Source organism: Tenrec ecaudatus, chromosome 6 (assembly GCF_050624435.1).
Source record: "Tenrec ecaudatus isolate mTenEca1 chromosome 6, mTenEca1.hap1, whole genome shotgun sequence".
Classification (NCBI taxonomy): Eukaryota; Metazoa; Chordata; class Mammalia; order Afrosoricida; family Tenrecidae; genus Tenrec; species Tenrec ecaudatus.
Genome location: NC_134535.1, coordinates 171313470 through 171339096, shown reverse-complemented (window position 1 = coordinate 171339096; position 25627 = coordinate 171313470). Strand labels below are relative to the sequence as shown.

The following is a 25627-nucleotide window of genomic DNA, read 5'->3' as shown; positions in this document are numbered from 1 at the left end:
GAAGAATAGAGTGAGAGAGTGATGGTGAAAAAGTGACACAGTGACAGAGTGGTGGAATAATAGAGACAGAGTGTGACACAGAATGAGCGATAGAGGGAGAGTAATGTAGAGTGAGAGAGCAAGAGTGAAAGCGACAGTGATAGAGTGAGAGTGATAGAGTAACAGAGTGAAAGTGAGAGTGATAGAGTCAGAGTGAGAGTAACAGAGTGAAAGTGAGAGTGATAGTCAGTGATAGAGTGAAAGTGAGAGTGATAGAGTCAGAGTGAGAGTAACAGAGTGAAAGTGAGAGTGATAGTGATAGAGTGAAAGTGAGAGTGATAGAGTCAGAGTGATAGAGAGTAACAGTGAGAGTGAGAGTCAGAGTGATAGAGAGTAACAGAGTGAAAGTGAGAGTGTCAGAGTGATAGAGAGTAATAGAGTGAAAGTGAGAGTGATAGAGTCAGAGTGAGAGTAACAGAGTGAAAGTGAGAGTGAGAGAGTCAGAGTGAGAGCAACAGAGTGAAAGTGAGAGTGATAGAGTCAGAGTGATAGAGAGTAACAGAGTGAAAGAGAGTGAGAGAGTCAGAGTGAGAGTAACAGAGTGAAAGTGAGAGTGATAGAGTCAGAGTGATAGAGTAACAGAGTGAAAGTGAGAGTGAGAGAGTCAGAGTGATAGAGAGTAACAGAGTGAAAGAGAGTGAGAGAGTCAGAGTGATAGAGAGTAACAGAGTGAAAGTGAGAGTGATAGAGTCAGAGTGATAGAGTAACAGAGTGAAAGTGAGAGTGATAGAGTCAGAGTGATAGAGTAACAGAGTGAAAGTGAGAGTGATAGAGTCAGAGTGATAGAGAGTAACAGAGTGAAAGAGAGTGAGAGAGTCAGAGTGATAGAGAGTAACAGAGTGAAAGTGAGAGTGATAGAGTCAGAGTGATAGAGTAACAGAGTGAAAGTGAGAGTGATAGAGTCAGAGTGATAGAGAGTAACAGAGTGAAAGAGAGTGAGAGAGTCAGAGTGATAGAGAGTAACAGAGTGAAAGTGAGAGTGATAGAGTCAGAGTGATAGAGTAACAGAGTGAAAGTGAGAGTGATAGAGTCAGAGTGATAGAGAGTAACAGAGTGAAAGAGAGTGAGAGAGTCAGAGTGATAGAGTAACAGAGTGAAAGTGAGAGTGATAGAGTCAGAGTGATAGAGTAACAGAGTGAAAGTGAGAGTGAGAGAGTCAGAGTGATAGAGAGTAACAGAGTGAAAGTGAGAGTGATAGAGTCAGAGTGATAGAGTAACAGAGTGAAAGTGAGAGTGATAGAGTCAGAGTGATAGAGAGTAACAGAGTGAAAGAGAGTGAGAGAGTCAGAGTGATAGAGTAACAGAGTGAAAGTGAGAGTGAGAGAGTCAGAGTGATAGAGTGAAAGTGAGAGTGAGAGAGTCAGAGTGATAGAGTAACAGAGTGAAAGTGAGAGTGAGAGAGTCAGAGTGATAGAGTGAAAGTGAGAGTGATAGAGTCAGAGTGATAAGAGTAACAGTGAAAGTGAGAGTGAGAGAGTCAGAGTGATAGAGAGTAACAGAGTGAAAGTGAGAGTGATAGAGTCAGAGTGAGAGTAACAGAGTGAAAGTGAGAGTGATAGAGTCAGAGTGATAGAGAGTAACAGAGTGAAAGTGAGAGTGAGAGAGTCAGAGTGATAGAGTGAAAGTGAGAGTGATAGAGTCAGAGTGATAAGAGTAACAGTGAAAGTGAGAGTGAGAGAGTCAGAGTGATAGAGAGTAACAGAGTGAAAGTGAGAGTGATAGAGTCAGAGTGAGAGTAACAGAGTGAAAGTGAGAGTGAGAGAGTCAGAGTGATAGAGAGTAACAGAGTGAAAGTGAGAGTGTCAGAGTGATAGAGAGTAATAGAGTGAAAGTGAGAGTGATAGAGTCAGAGTGAGAGTAACAGAGTGAAAGTGAGAGTGATAGAGTCAGAGTGAGAGTAACAGAGTGAAAGTGAGAGTGATAGAGTCAGAGTGATAGAGAGTAACAGAGTGAAAGAGAGTGAGAGAGTCAGAGTGAGAGTAACAGAGTGAAAGTGAGAGTGAGAGAGTCAGAGTGATAGAGAGTAACAGAGTGAAAGTGAGAGTGAGAGAGTCAGAGTGATAGAGTAACAGAGTGAAAGTGAGAGTGAGAGAGTCAGAGTGATAGAGTAACAGAGTGAAAGTGAGAGTGAGAGAGTCAGAGTGATAGAGTGAAAGTGAGAGTGATAGAGTCAGAGTGATAGAGAGTAACAGAGTGAAAGTGAGAGTGAGAGAGTCAGAGTGATAGAGAGTAACAGAGTGAAAGTGAGAGTGAGAGAGTCAGAGTGATAGAGAGTAACAGAGTGAAAGAGAGTGAGAGAGTCAGAGTGATAGAGTAACAGAGTGAAAGTGAGAGTGACAGAGTCAGAGTCATAGAGTAACAGAGTGAAAGTGAGTGATAGAGTCAGAGTGATAGAGTGAAAGTGAGAGTCAGAGTGAGACAGTGAGAGTAATAGAGTGAAAGTGATAGAGGGATACAATGAGAGTACTAGAGTGAGTCAGAGTGATACACTGAGAGTAACAGTGAGAGAGTAAGAGTGAAAGTGAGAGTGATACAGTCAGAGGGATACAGCGAGAGTAATAGAGTGATAGTGAGAGTGAGAGAGTAATAGAGTGAGAGTCAGAGGGATACAGTGAGAGTAGTAAGAGTGCAAGTGATAGAGAGAGGGATACAGTGAGAGCAATAGAGTGAAAGTGTCAGAGTGAGAGTAACGGTGATAAGGTGAGAGGGACACACACAGTGTTAGCGATAGTGTGAGAGTGAGAGGACAGCCTAAATGAATCTTTGCAGGCACAGGGAACAAGGTCTTATCCTGGATGGAATTGTGTCCTTAGAAAAATATGTTGTATCCCTGTAGACATAATTCTGTTTTGAAATAGGCTCTTTTAAAATATTATCAGGGAAATTAATCAGATCAAAGCCAAGTAAAACCAAACCCCAAACCAAAGCTCCTGCCTTCGAGTCAATTCCACCTCATGTAAAACTATAGTAGACAGCTTCATCTTTCGCTCAAGAAATAGCTGGTAGGTTTGAACCACAGACCTTGCGGTCCGCAACCCAATGCTTAACCCACAACATCATCAGGGCTCCTTTACTGGATTCAGGTGGCCCTTAAGCCCCCTGGTACTGAGTGGTCCCTTATAGTGGGGGGCGGGGAGGGAGATAAGGAAACAGTCACACAGCGAAGGGTCACCACATAGTGAAGATATACATCTACCTACTAAGGAAGGCCAAGAGGTACCACAGGCCACTGGAAGCAACATCTGCCCTTAGAGCAGACAAAGAGCATGGCCCAGTCAATGCCCTGCACGTGGCCTTCTAATCCAGAACTATAAGACAACCACATGCCTGTTCTTCAAGGTTATCTGCTTTGTGGGATTTTGTAAAGCCCTCAAAAACGAAGATTGCCTTTGAAGGCCCCTATTGTTGATGAAATCAGAGTGGGGAAGTTCTTTTTATATGCACATAAAACTTCATGTATTTTGTTCTTGTTGTTGTGACTAATGAGCTCCCCCCCCCACATACACACACAAAAGAAAAAGCTCCGCTGGGTGGAGCTTTCATAGTACACATTTTTGTAGACTACCTATGTATAAAAAATTTATACGTAGTATACATATTTGAATGCTAGGAGAGCATCCAGTGGCATCACCTAGGAAGGTTCTCTCTGGTCACAGTGAATTTTTTCATAAAAGCAGTTGTACTCGAACCTCTTTTTTTTTTTTTTTTTCCTGATGACTGATTTCAGAGGACAACACGCGGCTGTGAAAGTCTGTTTCCTGCTCAGAGGGAAAAGTGCCACAGAAACTTGTGATGTTGAACTCAGCTTACAAGGACAGCGCTATGAGGACAACTCAAGTATAAGAGTAGTTTTCTCATTTCAAATAAGGTGAAATGTCGATTGATGACAAACCTCATTCTGGACATCCATCAACTTCCCAAATGGACAAAAATGCCAACAAAATTCATGGACTGTGTTCAAAGACCGACTATGGACCATTGAAGTGATGGGAAACTTATCTGGGCTATCCTGGGGCTCGGTTCAGCAAATTTTAACAGAGATTTGAGAATGAGAAGGGTCGCTGTGAACTCTGTGCCCCTGGTTCTGACTGACCAGCACAGAGAACATCCACTGGAAACACGCCACCCTTTCAAAGAACAGCTCCAAAGCGACCCAGACTTTCCCCAAGGTCATTACTGGTGATTGATGACACATGGTGATTGATGACACATTCTTACGACCCCGAAAGTAAACATCAATCAAGCCAGTGGGAGATGCCAGCATCACCTTGCTCCCCGCAATGCTCATCAAGTGAAATAAAAAATCAAGACAATGCTCATTTGTTTTTCTTTATGTGAGTGACGTAGTGCATTTTAAGCTTATTCCATCAGGACAGACTATTAATCAAGCTTTCTATTTAGAGGTTATGAAAAGATTGCATAACAGTGTGTGACCAAAAAGGCCTGATTTGTGGCAGATGGGGGACTGGTTTTGCCACCACGACAATGCACCTGCTCCCCCAGCCATCTCAGCGCACCAGTTTTTGGCAAAAACAGCATGCCGTTCTTGCCCCACACACCTAGCTCACCTGACCTCACTCTGTGTGACTGCTTTTTGTTTCCGCAAATGAAGAGGCACGTGAAAGGACAGCGGTTTGATGACATAGAAGAGGTGAAGGAAAAAACCGAGGGAGGTGCTGTCAGCCATCAAAGAGATGAATTTGAAGAATGTTTCCAAGGATGGATTCACAGATTTGACAAATGTATTAAGTGTAATGAGAGTACTTTGAAGATGATATGGTTGGTTGTTTTGTTATTTTTTTAAAAACGTGTTTTTTTTGGGGGGGTATCCCACTCGTACACAGCAAAACATACACCAGTTCAACAGGTGGGACCTGTATCACTTAGAGACACTGTTAATACTCCGGCCACACAAGCACGCCCCAGCCTCTATTTCTGGGCATCCTCTCCCCCCATTAGCACGAACTCACTGCTATCAAAGGCTCCCCTCTAGTCTTCCAGGCGGGGCTGTCAGTCCACGCAAGTCCCTATAGACCGTAACGAGCAGGAAGTTCGAGGCAGACCTTTCTGTACTCACCAGGCTCCTCTCTCCTTCGGTCTCAGGGAACTTTAGGAGCTGCTTTTGGCTCAAGACTTAAGGATGCTACCAGGGCTGTAGTTTCAGGGTCCGTAAGAATGTGAAATTCTGTCGTTTATTCCCCAAGCTTTCTGGCCAGGGTCCATCGACGGAATCTTGGATCAAGATGTCTAGCAATGTAAGGGTGGCCAGAGTCTTTGTATGTAGGCCCACCATGCAAAGACAGTCACATTTGACACTAGGCCCGGTTTAGAAGTCCGGAGTCAAAGAACTTTCCGGTTGGGAGGAACTCTAGGTTGAACCCACGATTCCCATTCCTGTGCTGTGCGCGCGACAAGCAATAAAGGCGGGACACGCCTGGCAAACAGGCCAAAGCTCAGCCACACCCAGGCCCGGTCGCTCCCGGCATGCAGCGTGGGTTCCCAGCATTCCCACAGTGCTCTCTGCTCGGCACAGCAAGCCCACTTAGGAAGGGCTCCAGCCTCAGGGCCCCTTTCATCCATTTCCCAGCTCACCATCTAGGCGGGCTCTGGTGGCGGCACCCACTGTCTCAAACCCGCACAGCTGGGGCAATCTGCTGTCAAGTTGTGTCAATAAAGCCAAAAGCCCCAAACCAAACCCAGTGCTGTTGAACTGATTCCGATTCATGGCGTGCTGAGGTGTCACCGGGAAGGATGGTGTCTTGGCTGACATTTGTACAGAACCTGGTTGCCAGGCCTTTCTTCCGCAGTGCCGCTGGGTGAGAACGAGCAGCCAAGTTTTGCGTTGGTTGTTGAGCACAAAATGCACCACCCAGGGGCCTGTTACGCCAATACACCCATCGATACAGTCACTCCTAACCCACAGTGACCATGTCTGTGTCGGGTTGCTGGGACTGTCAGTCATCATAGGAGCGGACAGCCCCATCTTTCTCCTGGGTTTGAACCGCCAACCTTGCTGCTAGCTGCCTACTGCTTAACACACAGTGCCACACGGACTCCTGATTCTCAGCTATAGAGAACGTGACAGCTGACAAGGAGAGTTGGGAAGTGCCATCTCCCGTGACAAGGACACGCAGCTGGGAGAGGCTGGGATTTTCCTAAGGAAACTGAGCTCACTGGTGAGCAGGCACGCTCATCCACCGCGAGCCTCCTGGGGTGACTCAGGGCTGGGGTGAGGCGCTGCGCTTCCTGCTGGCTGGGAGACCAGGCCTCCACACCCCAGGCCGGGCCTCCACCCTGCTTCATGAAGTCACCTATTTTGCATGATCTTTCTCTTCCCTGAAGGGGCATATTCAATATTCATGCCCTAGAAGTAGCATAATTTTTTTCCTGGACAGGAACGAACGAGTAAGGATATCTGTACCTTCATGTTAGGGGTAATCTGGGCCCAAAGCCTGCAACTGATTGGCCTTCAAATGAGAGATGGTGTCAGGCGCTTGGCCGAGCGGGTGGAAAAGAGCGCTCAGGCTCCCCTGCTTCTGACCTGAGAAGTCTCAGGCTAGATTTGGAACGGAGTGATTCTTCTCTAAGAAGACGACCTTGCTTCTCCTTGGTCTGTCCGGTGTGTTTCTTGGTCATCGCGTCCTCCTCAATATCTGGGCTTGCTGAGTCCGAGACAGGAGGCCCTGGCGGCACAGATGTTTAGCTGCTCGACCAAAAGACAGGCTGTCTGAACCTACCCGGCCACTCCAGGTGGAAACATCAGGCCACCTGCTTCGGCAAAGACCACAGCCAAGGAAACCCTATGGGGCAACTCTATGGTGTCACACATGGGCTTGCTATGAGTCAGAATTGACTCAGACTTCCACCCAGCCCCGGCCCCTGCCCCACCAGCCACCACAGCAGCTTGACTACAGAGACAGCAAGAAAAGATTGTGAGCTGGACAGGAAAAGCATCCTTGGACTGGAGAGCCCTCACTGTGGGGTCTTCATAAGGTTTCAGAACTGTCCATCAAGTCAGGGATTGGAGCAGTGTGGTCCCCTTCAGGTCAGAGGATGGACAGGGGATAGAAGGAACCAGTGACTAGTCCTTCGAGTCGGACCCTAGCAAATGCAGTGGACAGTGCACTGGAAGGTCTGTAACTTCTGAATGGCAATTCGCATTCAACGCATCCTTCGCAGAATGACTGGCTGGCAGAGAGTTGGCTCCGGCTCATGATGACCACTTACGCAGCATAACAGACCCTTGCCAGCCTGCACGGTCACTGGCAGGTTGGAGTTCATCGTGGCAGACACTGTGCAGTCTCCCAACGTAAGGGCGTTCAAGTTCCAGCACTGGATCAGACAGTTGCCATCCATAGGGAATTCCACTGCCTAAATGTTAGAAGATTGTCAGTCCTTCCTTCCTTCCTTCCTAGCCTTAGTCTAAAAGAGCCCTGGTGCTGTAGTGGTTACTCATTGGACTGTGATCCGCATGGTCGGCAGTTTGAAACCAGCAGCAGCTCCTCAGTAGAAAGACTGGGCTTTCTACTCCGTAAAATGTTGCAGTCTCGGAAACCCCCAGGGGGTTGCTATGAGCAGCATCAACTCGACGGCAGTGAGTTTGCGTTTGGTGTTTTCGAAGCCTCAGTCTGACAGTTCCACTGAAACCTGTCTTCCACAGGTGTGTTCGTCCAGGTTGACTACACACTCATATGTGTATAAGAGGGAGCTTTATAGAAAGGGTCATTGTACATTAAGAAAGCACCCCAACCCAGTCCAGTCCAAGCCCCTAAGTCTGATATTAGCCCATATGTCTGATGCCGATCTGTAAAGTTCTCTTCAGACTCACAAAACACATGCAATGATGCCGAATGCAGGACAGTAACAGCCCAGTGGGTAGAAAGTCTGGGGATCCAGTGGTACTGTAAGCATCTCAGTGCTGGCAGGGGTCTCGTGTGGCTTTTCCGGCAGCCAGGGCTGCATCCATGTGGCATCTCCTCAGGGATGGCTCATAGGGAGGGTGTCAGCCTTGTCAGTAGAGAGTCTCCAAGGGAGTGAGGAAGGAGAGAGAAGTGTCTCCCACCTCCAAGGAGGGGAAAAAAAACAGATTTCCCAGAATTCTCACGAGGCCATGCCTACACAAGCCTCACTGGCTATGATCCGATTGACAGACTAGACTCCACCCCTTCACTCTTAATCCTCTCAAGTCCCAAACTGACACCAGATGACGTCACCACCACTGTACGCAGCCCTGGCAGTATTTCCAATGCCGGTGCTATGTTTCCAGCACACCAGCCGCCAGAGCACTACTGACTGCCCACACCTGCAGTTCTTTGAATGGCTTCCCCCACGGTCCAAGCGCGGAAAGGCGGAGAGACAATCTCCATCATCTCGGACAGGCAGAAAAGTGACAAGTCACACAGCGGCGAAACTGCAGCCTGTTCGGGCCGCGAAGACCAGCTTCGTGTAAAGGTGGAACTTCTACGTCGATCTGATCGTGCCATATTTCAAGCAGGTTGACGCTGCCCTTACTTGATTGCTGTTGTCTTTGAAGCGGGTGGTTCGGGTGGACAAGGAAGGAAAGCTGGCAGCATCTAAAATGTACGTAGGGCATCCTGGTCTTGTTTCTGGTCTTAGCCGTCGAGGTTTGATTGACAGCACCTCATGAGTACCCAAGAAGGACTCCAGGAGCACCTTTTAATTGGATCTCATTTGTGACAGATGATGGCATTCCCTTTTGAGGCATTGTTCAAGGTAGCACTGGCCAGTGACGGCCAAGTCCATGGAGACTTTGGATGAACAGCCCCCTGTGAGACTGGGGCTCTGTCCATAAATGTGCCAGCTGGTTCAGTACCATGTTTGTCAGACAGCTGCTGCCTGTGCCCAGCGCGCTGAGGGATGACGAGCAAATATGCCTTAACCAGGAAGATTTCTCTCTGAGTGAAACAATACTTCAACTTATCAGCACTTTAATAAAACATTTCCAAGACTGTCAAAATATATCCAGATGTCATTTTTCTAAGTATAATGGACGGAAACATAACAAATATTGGATAGACCAGTCTATCTTTTCCCCCAAATAAAACCTTTTATCTTGCTTTATACATGAAGAAACTTCAAAAAGCTCATGGAAAAATGGAATTTAAAGACAATGACTCACCTACCCCCCCCCACAAATTCTTTTAAGCTCCCCTCTTAAGCCCCTTAAACTCTAGTCAATCCCGAAGGTTTTCCGAGGGCTTCCAGAACAGTATCACTGCCGGAGAAGGCTCCCTTTGCTGAATTCACATCCACTGCTTTCGGTAGCCCCTTCTTGGGGATTAATTATGTACAAGCAGCTCCAGAATCATGGCAGGGCTGTCACTGAAAAGGTGACCTGTACTTCCATTGTTTAGGAGCTCAGAATAAACGGGGGTTGCGTTTCCAGTCGGGCCACAGAAGCCTTTAAATATAATGTTGTTGAAATGCTCTAGTATTAATCCTATGGTTGCTCCTCACTGTTTTTATGGAAAAAGTGCCCTGGCTTTCCAGTGAGACATGGAGACGTTGGGTACGGATCTCCCTCCCGAGGCTCCATACGGGGGCCTTTTCCCCTTTGTGACTTGGTGTTCCCTCCTTCTACTTGTTTGCTTTACGAGAGACCTTCTTCTCACCCTCTGGGGGACAGGAAGGGGATCCCTGAGCAATGCCAACGATGGAAGACATGCCCAAACATGAAGTCCTATTGTGGAGGTGATTCTCACTGAGCAAATACTTTATCGCCCAATCCTCTTCCTGCACAGGATGGCGGCATCACCTGTACGCTTACGCAAGCTTCACGTATTTTGTAAGTGTACCCCGGTTTACATTCCTTGCACATGGGGTCCACATCCAAGTTTATGTGGATCCAGCCAAGCATCCAGTCCAGTGCTAAGTACCCAAGAAGAGCCTGTCAACAGTTACTGCTTCAGCACCACGTGGTAAAACAATCCAGGCCAGAACTGAATCAGTCAGGCACCACCAGCCATTAGAAATCTAGTAATTTCCCCTTTTTAAAATCATGTTATGGGGGGCTTGTACAACTCTTATCACAATTCACCCATCCATCCATCCATCCAGCCATGCACATTTGCTACCATCATCCTTTTCAAAACATTTTCTTTCTACTTGAGCCCTTGGTATCCGCTCCTCATTCTCCCCCTCCCTCTCTCACAAACCCTTGATGATTTATAAATCATTATTTTTCATGTCTTACACTGACCGATGTTTCCCTTCACTCACTCTTCTGTTGTCCATTCAACTGTTGATGAATACTTAAGACTATTTCCATCTTTTTGCTCTTGTGAATAATGCTGCAATGAACATGAGTATATATATCTGCCTGGGTCATGGCTCTGATTTCTTTAAAAGATACATGCCTAGTAGTAGGTCTGCTGGGTCATATTGCATTTTCATTTCTAACTTTTTCAGGAATTAAGTACCATACCATTTTCCCACAGTGTTTATACTGTTTTACAACCCCACCTGCAGTGTATGAGTTCCAATCTTCCTTTACCTTCACTAGCATTTGTTTTCTGTCTAAATAGAATTTTGGGGGTAAATAGTTCCTACTATTGACAGGATGAGATGACATCGATGCTCTGATTTGCATCTCTCAATGACTGATGATCCCATAGATCTCTTCATAGATTTACTGATTGTCTTTTTTGGTAAAGTGTTTTTTTCATTTTTATCTGCCCGTTTGAAAATTAGATTGTTTGTCTTTCTGTTGTTGATGTGTGGAAGTTTTCTATACATTTTAGAGATCAGTCCCTTTTCCGATGTCTTTGCATCTGTCCGCCCCCTCCAAGTAGGTCCACTTTTAGAGAAGTCCTTCATCAAAAGTGATGTGTTAAAGCACCGTAATATTATTGTACAGTTGTCTGTTTTTCTTTTCAACTCTGCCTGAAAAGTTTGTTTTATGTATTTTGGAACTCTATCAATGGGTCTGGACCTATTTATTATGGTTGTGTTCTCTTGTTGGATTGACTCTTCATAATCATTAATAATACCTTTTCTTGTGTCCTAAAGGCTATTTTAATCAGACATTAATATTGTTAGTTCTGCCCTCTTTTTGGTTGCCACTGGCTTGATTTTATATATTCATTCATTCATTCTTTTGAGTTTAAATTTTTTATACATCTTTGTGTCTACTGTAGCTGGCATATTGATGGGCAATGCTTTTCTAGCCATTCGAACACTCTGTCTCTTCACTGGTGCACGGAATCCATTTACACTCAGGGCAATGACCCCAGAGGCATGACTGTACTACTGTCATTTTTCTGTGCTAACTGGAAGATTGGTGGCTCAACCCCCTGAGCCGCTGCACAGGAACAAGGATGTCAGACCTCCCACACACACTACAGACATGGAGACTCTCTGGGGAAGCTCTCCTTTATCCTCCAGAGTCCAATCAGTCAGAAATCTACTTTGATACCAATGGGTTAGCATGCTTTAAAAGTAGGAATGTGTGAGCACTTACTAGATGCCATGCATAAACACTAAGCAGACACGTGAATATGTCATTGAGTAGCTATGAGATAGATGCTGTTATTATCCCTATTTACAGATGGAAAAACGGACGCAGAACAAGAGTCAGTCATTTGACCAAGGTCCAAGGAGTGGAAGTGTTAGGACTGGGATTCAAATCCAAGTAGTCTGGCTGTGTGGCCCATCCTCATGCAGGCTTCTTGCTACTCTCCCACCCCCACCCCCCGGTCCACAGTTTACTGGCAGATCAGCACAACCAGGGCTGCAAACGCAAGTTCTTTCAGTAACGAGGCTGCTAGACCCAATTGGCAAGGAGCAGCCCTGGGGTAATAAGAATCGTCACAGTCCGTGATTGGTCTATGACTGTGCTCGCGATTTGCATTCCTTGACTGACATTCGCTCTTATTTTCATTTCTTGATTTCATGAAGTAGATTGAGTTTAACACTGCTTAACTGGCAACATGTTGCCCCCAGGGGGCATTTAGCAACATCTGAGGGCATTTTTGAATGACATGCCTTGGGAAATCCGGGGTTGCCAGCAGCATCTAGTGGGCAGTGGGTGGAGATGCTGCTGAGCATCCTGCCGTGCACAGGGCAGCTCCCTACAACAGCAGGTGATCCAGCCCACAAGGCCAACAGCGCCCAGTCTCCGAAACCCTGCTGCGGAGCGATCCCTGCTCTGACCCCTTAGGAGCTCTGGAGTGGCTCACTTGTGACGATGCGTGCAGGAAGGGAATGCTGTAGCCTTCCCTTTTGTGAAGCATCCAGAGTCACGGATCTCATGCAGGAGAAAGCACAGAGAGCTTAGAACATTTTCAAGGGGCCGTCGGTCCCAGTAACCATCTTTAAATCGCATAACATTCGAGGTGAAACTTTCAACTGATCAGCTGGTAAACCAAAGGCCCATTGTCCCACCCACTGAAAGTCACCAACAAGAGCTAGTGTCTACTCTTCCTCAGATGAGAAAACGATGCGAAACAATCCTAACAGGCGCTGGCTCTCAGTGAGTGTGCAGGTTTCCACCTGGGCACAGTTCCCCCTCTTTCCAACTAGCTAAGGGCAATGTGCTTCCAAGTCTCCTAGTCGCTGCTGTCTCAGAAAGCCCAGCGAGATCTTATGGGGACACTTTTCTTGATTCAGATGTCTGTGCCCAGTTAGGGCAAGAATTCACTCCCCGGGGTCACCATTCATGGATTCAGCTGCTCTAGGTACAGGAGACACAAATCTTGGCCACTGGACCAGCAAACAGACAAACTGAGCAAAAACCGACATTGTGGAGGATTTCATCTGGCTCCGAGGCACACAGCCCTCTCGGAAGCTGCAGTCCAGGGATCGTAGGATGTGTGGCACCAGGCAAATCCGCTGCGCAAGACCTCTTTAAAGTGTTCAGGAAAATGAGAATAACAATATATAATTGATGAAGGATTCATGAGTGTGGGAGGGGATAAAAAAGAGGTGTTGATACCAAAGGCTCAAGTAGAAAATGTTTTGGAAAAACATAGGTACAAATACGCTGGATACAATGTGTGGAATGTTACAAGAGCTCTGAAAGTCCCCAATACAACGATTTAATAAAAATTTAAAATAAAGTGTTAACGAGCAAAAGATGTCACGTTTGATAACAAAGGGGCACCCAACCCAAACCCTAATATTTCCCGTCACCTCCTAAGATGCATGTGGGAGTTGGGTCACGAACATGGAAGGTCACAGAATCGATGCCACACCATTATAGGGTTGGCACAACGAATACCGAAAGTACCAGGAACTGCCAAAAGAACACAAAATGATAAAGGTCAAAGAAACAAATCCCAGAAGTGAGGTTCTTTCACCTACTTTGGATACTGTGGTACTTATGTAATCTGTTGGCAGTTTGAGAGGATTGCGTGAAGGGGTGGAGTCAAGCCTGTCAATCATCGCCAATGAGGTCTCTGTGTGGGCATAGCCTTTCCCTGAGGCTTCTGGGAATTCCTGTATTTCCTCCTTGGAGGTGGGAGACACTCTACTAACAAGACACATGGTACTATGCTGTTAACCCCGTGCCACGGGAACTGGAAGAGCTAGTGGAGACCCCTGCCAGTGCCGAGATGCTTCTACCGCCACTGGATCCACAAGACTTCGCATGCACTGGCCTGTGATCTCCCTGCATTCGGCGTCATTGCATGTATTTTTTGAGACTTTCGAGATTGCTATTGGACATATGGCCAATATCGGATCTGGACCGGGCTGGGATGTTTTCTCAACATTCGCCTGCTCTTGTATGTAAGGCGCTTTCTTAGACACGAGTGTCTATGGACTTGTTTCTCTAGTCTTGGCAGACTAACAGAGGCACGTCATCAGGAGTGATCACTCCCTGGAGCAGGACACCATGCCTGGCAACATGCGCATAGAGGGTCAAAAAAGAAGAGGAAGATGCTTTCTGAGACGGCCTGAAACAGTGGCTCCAATCCCCGGGCTCCAATGGGATGGCGGGAGACCGGGTAATGTCTCGTTCTGCTGCACACATAGTCACCACGCGTGGGAACTGTTTGGACAGCACCTGAGACCCACCCCGCGCAGAGGGGGGCAGTGGAGCTCTCACCTTCCATAGGGGAGACCTGGCTTTCCTCCCCAGCCGGTGCACCACCTGCCCATCGGTGGAAGTTCGCATGTGGCTACGAGGCTGACCACGTTTGGGTGGCGCGGTCAGATGGATGTGGGCGGGGAAGAGAGGCTGCACGATTTACTTCCAAGTCTCCCCCCATGCAAACCCTGAAGGTCACCGTGGTCAGATCAGCAGTCCACTGGGATGAGGGGCCAGGGCTGAACCGTGTTCCAATCCTTTCTTTGTCCGGGCATTGCCCTGAGCCAGGACACAGTGTGACAGCCACTGGGGTGCTTAGAGAGCTGACTGCCCATGGGAGAGCCCCATTTCACTCGGAGGGGTCCGGGTATAACCATCTGGAAGGGAAGCTCATCGTCCTTGGCAATGGGCACCCTCGATTGCGGAATGTTCTCTCCATACAGATATGTTAGATGACCCAGAGTATACATAGAAAATAGCAAAGCCTAAATGCCCCCAGCGTTCTATAATTCGCCAGGGCTTGCTTTATGTGCCACGGATGGAAATAATGGTGCAGGGTAGTGCAGACGGTTAGTGTGTGCCACCGACAAACTGACGGGCTGCAGAATTGAGTCCCCTGAGAGGCGCCTCAGAAGAAAGGCCTGGCGATCCGCTGAACGGCCAGGCATTAAGACTCCACGAGTGCCTTTCTACTCCCCCACACACGGGGGGCGGGTCACCATGCCCTAGTGTTGACTAGCTGGCAAACGGCTTTTAATATGGCCGTGCACTCAATTTCCCAGACTGGTGTCCCGTACTTTCCCATCTCTGCCCAAATGCTTCCTCCCAGCAGCTCTGAAAGATGACGCGGAGTCTGCTGGATGAAGGCAGGTGAACTTACTTTGCCTTTACTGGCGTGCTCCTAGGAGAACATCACATTATTCGCAAGACAAGGGACTATAATTCGGCGCTTCAGGAATTCTCTTCTGATGTTCTTTAAAAAACTTTTTTTCTTTAACGTAGCACACACATTTTCTGAGAAATAAAACCTACTGTGGTTGTTACATCATCTGTTGTCAACTTGAGACTGTTAAGAGGGAAGGGGTAGAGTCACAGCTTGATAATCTCGTTTGGAGGCGCAATAGGGATAAATAGCTCACTAGAGGCCAGATACACTCTCTCCCTGTGATACATTCCTGTTGACAAGTCACATGGAGCTAAGCTGATGGAGCCAGAGCCCCAGAGCTGGAGGAGCCACGTGGAGACCCACGTCAGCGCTGAGATGCTTCCACCACCACTGGATCCACAAAACTTTCCACCCACCAGCTTGTGATCTTCCTGCATTTGGTGTCATTGCATGTGTTGCATGAGTCTGAAGAGTAATTTATGGACTAGAAGCGACATATGGGGCAATATTGGACTTATGGACTTGATCAGGACCTGACTCAGATGTCTCCTTAATGTACAATTTCTCTTTATATAAAGCTCTTTCTTATACACCTGTGAGTATCTCTGGATTTGTTTCTCCAGTCTACTCAGATTAACACACCTACCAAAACAGCTCCTTTCCTTTCTCACCTAGTCTGCCTAAATGTGCTAATATACTATGGAGGGTACTTGTATTTCATATATATGTATGTATTTAAATATTTACATATGGCAGAATCATTACGAAAATCCAACTGCAGTCATGATTATGAATATCCTTTCAGAACACTCGCTTAGCTGGAACCCTGTTTGAAGAATTCTGCCTGAAAGGCTCACAACTCTCCTCCTCTGAGGGGGGAAGGTGGGACTTGGCGCTCTCGCTCACCAGACAGAACAGGGATGGCCAAGTGTAATGAGCCCCTCCTTCAATGAACATGGACAGTCCACACTCCCTCTGTTCCCATGTGTGAAAAGGAGATGACAGTACATTCATCACTGGAAATGATTCAACATCATACTCAGCCCCTAAAGGGCTCTTAGGACACGATGGCTGACCTCCATCCTCCCATTGTTCCCATGCACTGCTAACGCATTGCAGCCTGCTCCCCAGGCTCTCCAAAAGGTCAGATTTGGCTGGAGAGCAACCAGACATTTCTCACTCTCTGTGTTCCCCATCCCAGCTGGCTCAGTAACAGAGGGGAGTTGGTCGCAATGCTGGTACCTGAAGTTCCAGACACAACTTGTTTGCACTGCTGAATCACACGTTCCTTGCTATATATTTTGTTTGAATAAGGAGGGTCATTTAGATCCCTCAGTAACAGGAATTCTACATGATTCCACTTAGAGAGGGGTGCGTGTCTGTCTGTCTGTCTGTCAGTCTACAGAGGAAGGCTGTTGTTCTGTCAGCCTCCAATTCTACCCTCTAGAGATAAGACAGGCGAGCCCAGACCTAGGGATAAAAATTCTCACCCCTCGGGGAATGAACAAACATTGCCAGCTCTGTCTTAGTCTGGGTTGACTAGAGAAACAAATCCAGAGACACACATATGTGTGTGAGAAAGAGCAATTAAATAGTGAGAAAACATCCCAGCCCAGTCCAGATCAAGTCCCTAAGTCCGATATTAGCCCATATGTCTGATACCTGTCTATAAATTCCTCTTCAGACTCACGCAGTCATGCAATGATGCCCAATGGAGGAAGATCGCGGCCCAGTGGGTGGAAAGTCTTGTGGAACCAGTGGTGGTGGCAGCATCTCAGAGCTGGTGTGGGTCTCCACATGGCTCCTCCAGCTCCAGGGCTCTAGCTCCATCAGCATAGCTCCATGTGGCTTGTCAACAGGAATGTGTAGTACAGAGCGAGTGTATCTGGCCTCCAGTGAGCTATTTATCTCTGATGTGCCTCCAGATGAGCTCATCAAACTGCGACCTGATTGACAGGCTAGACTCCACCCCTTTGCAAGTTGACTGGAGATGATGTATCTCCCACAAGCTCTAACCATGATCACACTCCGAACAGCGATTGTGTCAGAAGATGGCACCTGCGATACAGACCTTCTTGTTTCAGGAAGCACGAATCTTTCCCCATCACTTTTCAAATGACTTTTGATGATTCCAGAAATAGATCATTTAGGTTTTTCTTATGTTGCATCATCATTTTCAAAACATTTCCTTCCCATTTGAGTCCTTGGTATCAGCTGATTTCCCCCCTCCCTCTCTCATGAACCCTTGATAATTTATATATATATATTTCATGTTTTATACCAACTGCTGTCTCCCATCACTCACTTTTCTGTTGTCTGTCCCCCTGGGAGGGGGTTATATGTAGATCATTGTGATTGTTTCCCCTTACTCCCCCCACCTTCCCCTTATGCTCCCCACCTTCCCCTTCCCCTCCTGGTGTCTCTACTCTCCTTATTGGTCCTGAGGGGTTCATCTGTCCTGAATTCCCTGTCTTTCCAGCTCTGATCTGTACCAGTGTGCATCCTCTGGTCTAACGGCTCACCACTTTAATGGCTCTCTGCAAACAAATGGAACACTAGTCCCCCCCCTCAAATAAAAGCAAAAGCCCTCTCCGGATTTCTTTGGGTGCGTGAAAACAGGTACAAATGTTGGCCTTTCCTCAAAGTGCAATGGCATCGAGGGAGCTTCCGAAAAGAGGAAGAGACCTGGACTACGCAAACTTCTCCAAGATGCAGTTCAAGGTTTCTAGGCTGGTAATTCTAGACTTCTCCTTAAAAATACTGAAAATTGTCAATGCCCACCCAGAGTGTCCCATCTGCTCGAAATTGCCCGCTGATCTCACGAGCAGCCCTCTCCAGTAAGGAGTGACATTGACACCACCCTACTTTAATGCACATTCACGCGGCTCATCCTCAAAGCAAGCAAGGACATGGTCGTGCTGGTGCCTGAAACCAGCGGAGCCCATGAAACTGCATTCCACGGAGAACACGCACACGCATCGCCATTTCACGTCTGAACGGAACTGGATTTCTAACAGCAGATCCATTCCTGCTGGTCAGCATTCTCTCCCTCATTATTAAAATTGACACAAACGATTTAACAACAACGACGACAGCAACAATCCAACCAAACCAGTTTCCACAGAACTCAACCCAAGGGCGGCCCAAAGTGGGTCAGAACAGAGCAGAATTCCATAGGGTTCAGTGCCTGGCTTCTCAGAATTAGTTCACCAGGCCTTTCTTCCGAGATGCATCCTGGGGTAGACTCAAACCTTTCATCATGGTTATTAGCCGTGGGGCGTGTTAACCATTTGTGTGTCTCCTCCCCACCCCCAAAACCCCAAGGAGGCCAGCCAACCCTTGCTCGGAAGGCAGGCACAGCAATCATTTTGACACTTAACTCGCTTGGCATAGTGTTACTCAGGCTGCTAACTCCCAGGTCAGGAGTTCAAAACCACCAGCCACTCCGCGGGGGAAAAAGAGGCGGCTTGCTTTCCACCCCCGAAGGAAAGAGTCACAGTCTCGGGAAACCCACAGGGGCAGTTCTACTGGGGGTGACAATGAGTTGGAAACTCCTATAAAGACCAGGAATTGGAATCTTGAGTTCCAACACTGCTTGGTGTCATAGTGGGTTACACGCTGGGCTGGGATCCCAACGCCAAGCAGTTCAACCCCACCACCCCGGGACCATTGTCGCTCCTCCCCGCCCCCCATCTGTTGTCTTGGGGCTGGACCGTGTCCAGGCCCTCCCCACACCTTACCTGGTCTCTCTGTCCTTGGGTATCGTCGCAGTGCTGTAGGCAAACACCTGCTTTTCCAACAGCGATGGGCCAAGGTCCACCATGCCGGCCAGCCCCGGGCTGCTGCGTGGCTTCTCAATATACACCAAGGTGCCCGGCTCCTTCTTGAAGGCCTGGCGGCTCGGGGAGGCGCGCTCCGGCTGCAGCGTGTGCGCCTGCCCGTGGGCGCCGGCGAGCGGGTGCATGTCGATCACGCGCAGGTCGCCCACCCTGTGCGGGGAGGTGGGCGGGGTTTTGGAGCCCAGCGTGGGCAGGTGGCTCTCCAGGTACTTGCGCGACTTCTGCCGGTACAGCGACTGCTCCACATGCAGCTCGGCGGGCAGGGGCGGGCCGCAGTAGGCGCTGGCCGAGCGGATGGCCGTGCGGTGGTAGGCGATGATGTGGTCCGGCACGTCCAGCGGGTGCCCGCTGTGGGAGGAGGCGATGCTCATGCGGCCCTCGTGGTAGAGGTACGGGTCGCCGTAGAAACCCTCGCCGCGGTACAGGGCCACGTTTTTGCCACCCACGTCTTCATCCGGCTTGACGTCTCTCCTTTCCAGGATGGCGCTCGGGCTTGGGGAGATGGATCTGGAGACGGGCAGGCTGGACAGCCTGTCCCTGGGGATGGTGGCGTTGCCGGGCGCAGCCATCGGGCGGGTGCCCCCGTAAGGGATCCTGGACGGGGAGGGCGGCATGGAATGGGGCACCGGAGTGGATGGGGGAGAGTTCGGGATGGCGTGGGCCGGGTGAGCCGTGGAGCTGGGTCGTGGGGCGCTGGGGCCATCTCCTCTCGCGTACACAATTTCTCTCTGCATCTGAAAACAAAGCAAGGCGTCACTGAGGATATTTGGAAAGTCAGGCTGTCAGAGTCTCCCCCGGGGCCAGGATGGCTTCCTGAAGACACTCCCCACTCCCCCCAAATATGCCTGCATCTTCATCCCTGCGGCCTGCAAAGAGGTGACCTCCTGTGACAAACGGGGCTTTGAAATCCGGTGGGAGGGCTCGGTGGTTGCCTTGAGATGGGGCAGCGATCCTGAATTATCTGCTGGGCCCAATGGACTACAGGTGCCTTATAAGCAAATGTCATAGGAGGCAAGTGGGGTCAGAGTTACAAGGGAAGGGGAGTGGAGGGGAGAGAGGGAGAGAGGAAAGGAGGGAGAAAGGGGAGGGGGAGGGAAACCCACCTTATGCATGGTGTTGAGGAGACAGAGATTGAGATTGAGAGAGAGAGAGAGAGGTTGAAAATAAAATAAAGCCCATATGCCTTGAATACAGACTGTTTTCTTATAGAACCTAGCTGCTCTCAGACGCCCCTACCCCCAGCACATTCTACCCCAAGCTCCCAATCCACCCCTCACCCCCACCACCATCACGTAACTGTGGATGGGAATAGAAAGCCCAGGCTTTCTCCCTCAGAGCTGCTGGTGGTTTCGAACTGCCCACCCTGTGGATGGCATCCTGGTGTGTAAACAGTTCCCCAACGGAGGCGGGGCTCTTTTTCTCACAGCATGGATCCATCATCCCTTTGTTAAACAATAGTGAGATCAAGTGTCTGCTAAGCACCCGTGTTCATTATAGCGGGATACTGCTCAGATGCAGCACAGTGCAGCGAGACCCTGGCCCTGAGTCGGTACATCCTTGCTTGTCTCCTGGACAGATGGGTGCCCCTCCGCCAGGGAATGTAGAGTAAGCCCCGGCAGGCCTGTCCTAGCTTCCCTGTCTTGTCCCTGGGAGGATGCCGGCAGGGCTGGATCCCTGACACAGGGTTTCCCCCATGGAGCTGGATTTCATGACGGAAGCCACAGCTGGAATACACAGAGCCTGTGGCTTTGGAGTCAGTGCTAACTCACAGCCACCCTAGGGGACACAGCAGGCCTGTCCTGCAGGGTTTTTAAGGCTGCCAACTTTCCGGAAGCAGACAGCCACCTTTCTCTCGCAGTGGGACAGGTGGGCTAGAGTCCCTCACCCATCCACCACCACAGCTCCTTGAAATGTACATGCAAGGTGCAAACAGGTAGCACGGGATGGAACACTTGACCGTTACATGACTGGAAAGAACATCCTTCATTTGGCCCTTTGCCCACTGTAGTAGTTACATAATCTCCTCCCAACTTGAGCAAAGGGGTGGAGTTTAGTCTGTCAATCAAGTCACAGCTTGATGACCTCATTTGAAGGCACAACAGATAAATAGCTCACTGGAGGCCAGACCCACTCTCTCTGCCTTCCGTTTCCTGCTGTTGAGACACTCGGAGAGCTGGAGGAGACATGCAGAGACCCATGTCAGCAATGACATGCTTCCACTGCCACTGGATCCACAAGACTTTCCACCCACTGGCCTGTGATCCTCCTGCATTCAGCATCATTGTGTGTGCTGCGAGTCTGAAGAGGAATTTATAGACTGATAATGGATATAAGGTCTAATATCGAACTTATGGACTTGATTTGGTCTGAGCCCAGATGTTTTCTTAATATACAATTATTCTTTGATATCAAATTCTCTGCTACACACGAGTGTCTCTGGACTTGTTTCCCTAGTCAACCCGGACTAACAGATTCCCTTGGGAGCGGGGGCTGTTTCTGGAGACCCCAAAGTATACAGGCTCATTAATTCACAATAAAAATTTTACTTCCCAGCACCCACCCCAGCAAGGGCAGTGGTCATTCAGTGGCAGAGTTCTAGCTGCCCTGCAGAATACCAGAGTTTGACTCCAGGCCAATGCGTCTGACTGCAGTTACCAGAGAAGTTGTGTGTGCCGGTATGACGCTAGACAGCTTTTGGTGGAGGTCCCAGACTAAGATGGATTAGAACAGCGGTTCTCAACCTGTGGGTTGAGACCGATTTGGGGGTCAAACAACCCTTTCACAGGGATCGCCTAAGACCATCAGAAACCACATATTTCTGATGATCTTAGCACTCTCTCCGTCTCCAGGCAGGTCCGCCCCCATGTAGATATGCCTGCATATGAGTACCTGGCGTAAAGACTGTTACCCATACTATGCCATGCTTCAAGGCACAATTTCATTTATTTGTAATTAGAAATAAGTATTCCACAATATATAATTACATGTTATTTTGTGATGAAATCGCTATGCTTTAATTATGTTCAATTTGTAACCATGAAAGTACATCCTGCTTATCAGATATTTACATGACGATTCATAACAGTAAAAAAAATGACAGTGATGAAGTAGCAACGGAAATAATTTTATGGTTAGGGGTCACCACAACATGAGGAAGTGTGTTATAGGGTCACAGCATTAGGAAGGTTGAGAACCACTGGATTAGAAGACAGGTCTTGCGATATACTTCCAAGAAATTAGCTCACACAAGGGATCATAATATCCACAGCCCTATGGATCATAACATCACTGCCACCAACTCAACTCTGAGTCACGGCATCCCTGGAGGGCAGGGCGGAATCGCCCCTGTGGATTTCTGAGACTGTGACTGCAGGAGTCGCAAGCCCCGTCTTTTTTCCCGACGGAGCACATGGGGATAGGGCAGGACCAGCCAGTGGTTCTATCCATTGTGCATGGGGTTGGTAAGAGCTGGTGGTCACCTGGATTGGTGGGAGCTGGACACCATTTAATTCTTCTGGTCTCCCGGCAAAAGCAGGCAATTTGTCACATACTCCATGTCCTCCTCTGGTTCTTAGCTCTCCTCCTTTCTCTGTGGCTCTAGGTGAATAGACCAATTGCTGTGCCTTGCCTTGGACCCTTTTTAAATTGAGTTCTATGTCATTTTGTTGTTGATCTGAAGGAGATGTTGTGTATGCTCTGAATAGTATATCCTTCACTGACTGATGTATGGCTTCCAAACATTGTCTCTCATTCCCTACATTATCATTTTACTTTCTTTAATAAAATAAGTTTATTTTTGTGGTAGTTACATAATCGGTTGTCAATTTGAGACTTAAGAGTGAAGGGGTGGAGTTCAGTCTGTCAATCAGGTCGCCGCTTGATGACCTCATTTGGAGGCACTAAGGAGATAAATAGATAGATAAATAGCTCACTAGAGGTGGGATATATGCTCATTCTCTGAGACACATTACTGACAATGAGCCTAATGGAGATACGCTGATGCAGCCAGAGCCATGGAGCTGGAGGAGCCACGTGGAGACCCATGCCAGCGCTGAGATACTTACACTGCCACTGGATCCACAAGACTTTGCACCCACTGGCCTGTGACCTTCCGGCATTCGTTAGCAGACATACGGAATAATATCAGACTTATGGACTTTATCTGGACTGGGCTGGGATGTTTTTTCAATATTCAATTGCTCTTGTCTATGAAGCTCTTTCTTATACACATATGAGTGTGTCTATGAATTTGTTTCTCTAGTCTACCTAGACTAACACAAGTTTTAAATTTTGATGAAATCCAATTCACCCACCTCCCTTTTTCCTCCCCTTCTCACCTTGCCCTTGCTTTCTGGTGTCCTAACCAAAAATCTATTGTTGAATATAAAATCCTAAAAACTTTGAAACGTCATAATAGCTTCCTAGGGTTGCTATGAGTTAGAACCAACTCGGTGGCAGGGAGTATCGATCCACATGCCTCTGTCTGTCCTCAAGGTCCTGCTCCAGGTGCACCTGCTCTGCGCAGCCTTCTCTGACACTGTGGCCCAGCCCCTCTCCGATCCCCCAGTGCCTCCCGGACCCAGATGCTCAGGGCCGGCAATAAGGAGTCACCAAGTGCCCATCAATGTGATCAAAGGCTTTGCAGTTTCATAGCAGAATGGCCAGAGCAGCCAGGTGACAGAAGTCTCATAGCTGATCAACACCGAGCGCCTCTGCAGCTACCTCTCCCACGTTAGCCTTCCAAAAGGAGGGGCTCAAACAAAGGAGAGGTCTGGAGACCCGATCCATCAGACAGGGCCTGGGGATCACCACCGACTGCTCTGGAAGCGGTCGCACCCGAAGGCCCTGGGTACAGGCAGAATGAACTGCAAACTCGTGAAGAGGAGACACAGCCGGCCGGTTGGGTAGAGACTGGCAGGAACCTCTAAGCCTATGTGTGGCCCTTAGTCAGAACTCACACTTCCTGGACTCAATTGTCAGACGAGGGAGGTACTCAGACCACAAGATCAAAAGAGCCACATCTCCTCCAAAACCAGGTTCACAAGGGTCAGGAACCAAGGAGCAGAGGGGGGGAACCCAGAGGAGGTCCTGGGGGGTGTGGTGGGGTGGGGGTTGCAGTGAATCAGATGAAGGGCAGTGTATGGAATGCCCGTGTGGTACTTATCTAATCCATTATCAATTTAAGAGGATTGAGTGAAGGGGAGGAGTTTACCCTGTCAATCATGTCGTAGATTGATGACCTCATTTGGAGGTGGTAAGGAGGCTCAGTCCCTGCAAGACATTCTTGTTGACAAGCCACATGGAGACAGGCACCAGAGCCTCAGAGCTGGAGGAGCCACGTGGAGGCCCCTGCCAGCGCTGAGATGCTTCCACCAACACTGGATCCACAATACTTTCCACCCACTGGCCTGGGATCATCCTGCATTCAGCATCATTGCATGTGTTGCGTAAGTCTGAAGAGTAAGTTACAGACTGGAATCAGACATGTGGGTCAATACTGGACTTATGAACTTGATCTGGACTGAAATGTTTCCTCAATATTCAATTGATCTTTCTCATACACATATGAGTGTCAATACATTTTGTTTTTTAGTCTACCCAGACTATCACACTTCGTGTGGAACTGATGCTCTGCCCTCAACCTCCCCCAAGGCACAATCCAAAGTTCCGACAGGCAGACAAAGGAAAAGGACAGACAGACTCTGGCTCAGTGGAGAGCTATGCAGGGCTTCCCGAGTCACGAGTCAAGTGGTCAACAAGCACTGGCTCAGCCAGCAGAGGATGACACCGAGCCCCAACTCCTGCCCAGCCAGACCACCCAGCACACTAAGGGATTGAAAGGACAGGCGCTCAAGGGAAAGAGGAGCCACTTGAGGCTAAGGTTCAGCACTGCCCGAGGTGTGGCAGGTGCCAGCTCGTGGCGGTCGTATTATTGTCGGTACCCCAAAATAACTTAATGGACAGCAAACAAAGCAAATGCTCTGAAGTCCGAGTCCCCTTCAGATGAGGAGTTGGTCTCAACAGGGATGGCCATGGCTTCCCGTTGCTCCCTTGTCCCGCCTGATGTGGCTTTGTTGGGTAGCCAGAAATAGGGACGGGGCTTTCCCTCTCCGTGCCTGAAGGCCCCTTAGAGGAGATTGGAATCGGGCGAGCCCTTAGCCAGCCAATAAAGGCTAAGGGACACGCACCAATTCAAGCCCCAGCCAGGTGGGTGGTACACTGGGTGGCCCAAAGTAGGCCAGGTGGGCTTAATTCAGCCAGTGCAGTCAACCAGTTCCTTGGACCATGCCTCCCAGCCAGAGGCCTCAAATACCCTGACCACGAGAACCCCCTCCATTTCTTCCCCTTCTTCTTTGCCTTCAGCTCCTGCCCTGTGCCCGCTCGGCCGTGCTGAGGTCTCCCTGGCCTCAGGCCACCACGTGTGGGGGTGCAGTCCCACGAGGTTGCCCGTGTTCAGTGACTGTAAAACCTGACACTTCTTCTGTCCTTTATAAAAACCCACTTGGACCACAAACCAGGCTTCGGCGTTAATTCCTTCTCGTGCGAGGCCAAGAACCAAGGTATTCCCCCCTGGAGACACCTAATAGTTTCAGATGCCAACTGTTTGACTTGGGAGACTCCTGACCCCAGTTAACACACACGGCAAAAAAAAAAAAAATCCCTCTTACTGGCAAGAGAACATGAGGGACATCATAAAGACATAAAGGATATGGAACCAAGAAGGACTAAGCCTAGGAATGGAGGGAAAATGGTCAAATTAGTCTTCACGCATAAGAAACCGGGAAGTAAAAAAACCAACCCCCCCAAAAAAAAACC

At 48.6% G+C, this 25627-nt stretch overlaps 1 protein-coding gene across 19 annotated transcripts in view; it reads right to left on the bottom strand.

Annotated features, from left to right (window-relative positions):
* The window catches only part of KIAA1217 (KIAA1217 ortholog), a 944408-nt gene that overhangs the window by 55683 nt on the left and 863098 nt on the right, over nucleotides 1-25627 (bottom strand). For all 19 annotated transcript variants that reach the window (XM_075552493.1, XM_075552494.1, XM_075552500.1 and 16 more), the window contains one exon: nucleotides 18713-19545. In XM_075552493.1, the coding sequence (XP_075408608.1) occupies nucleotides 18713-19545 (833 nt within the window). The remainder of the gene's footprint in view (nucleotides 1-18712; nucleotides 19546-25627) is intronic.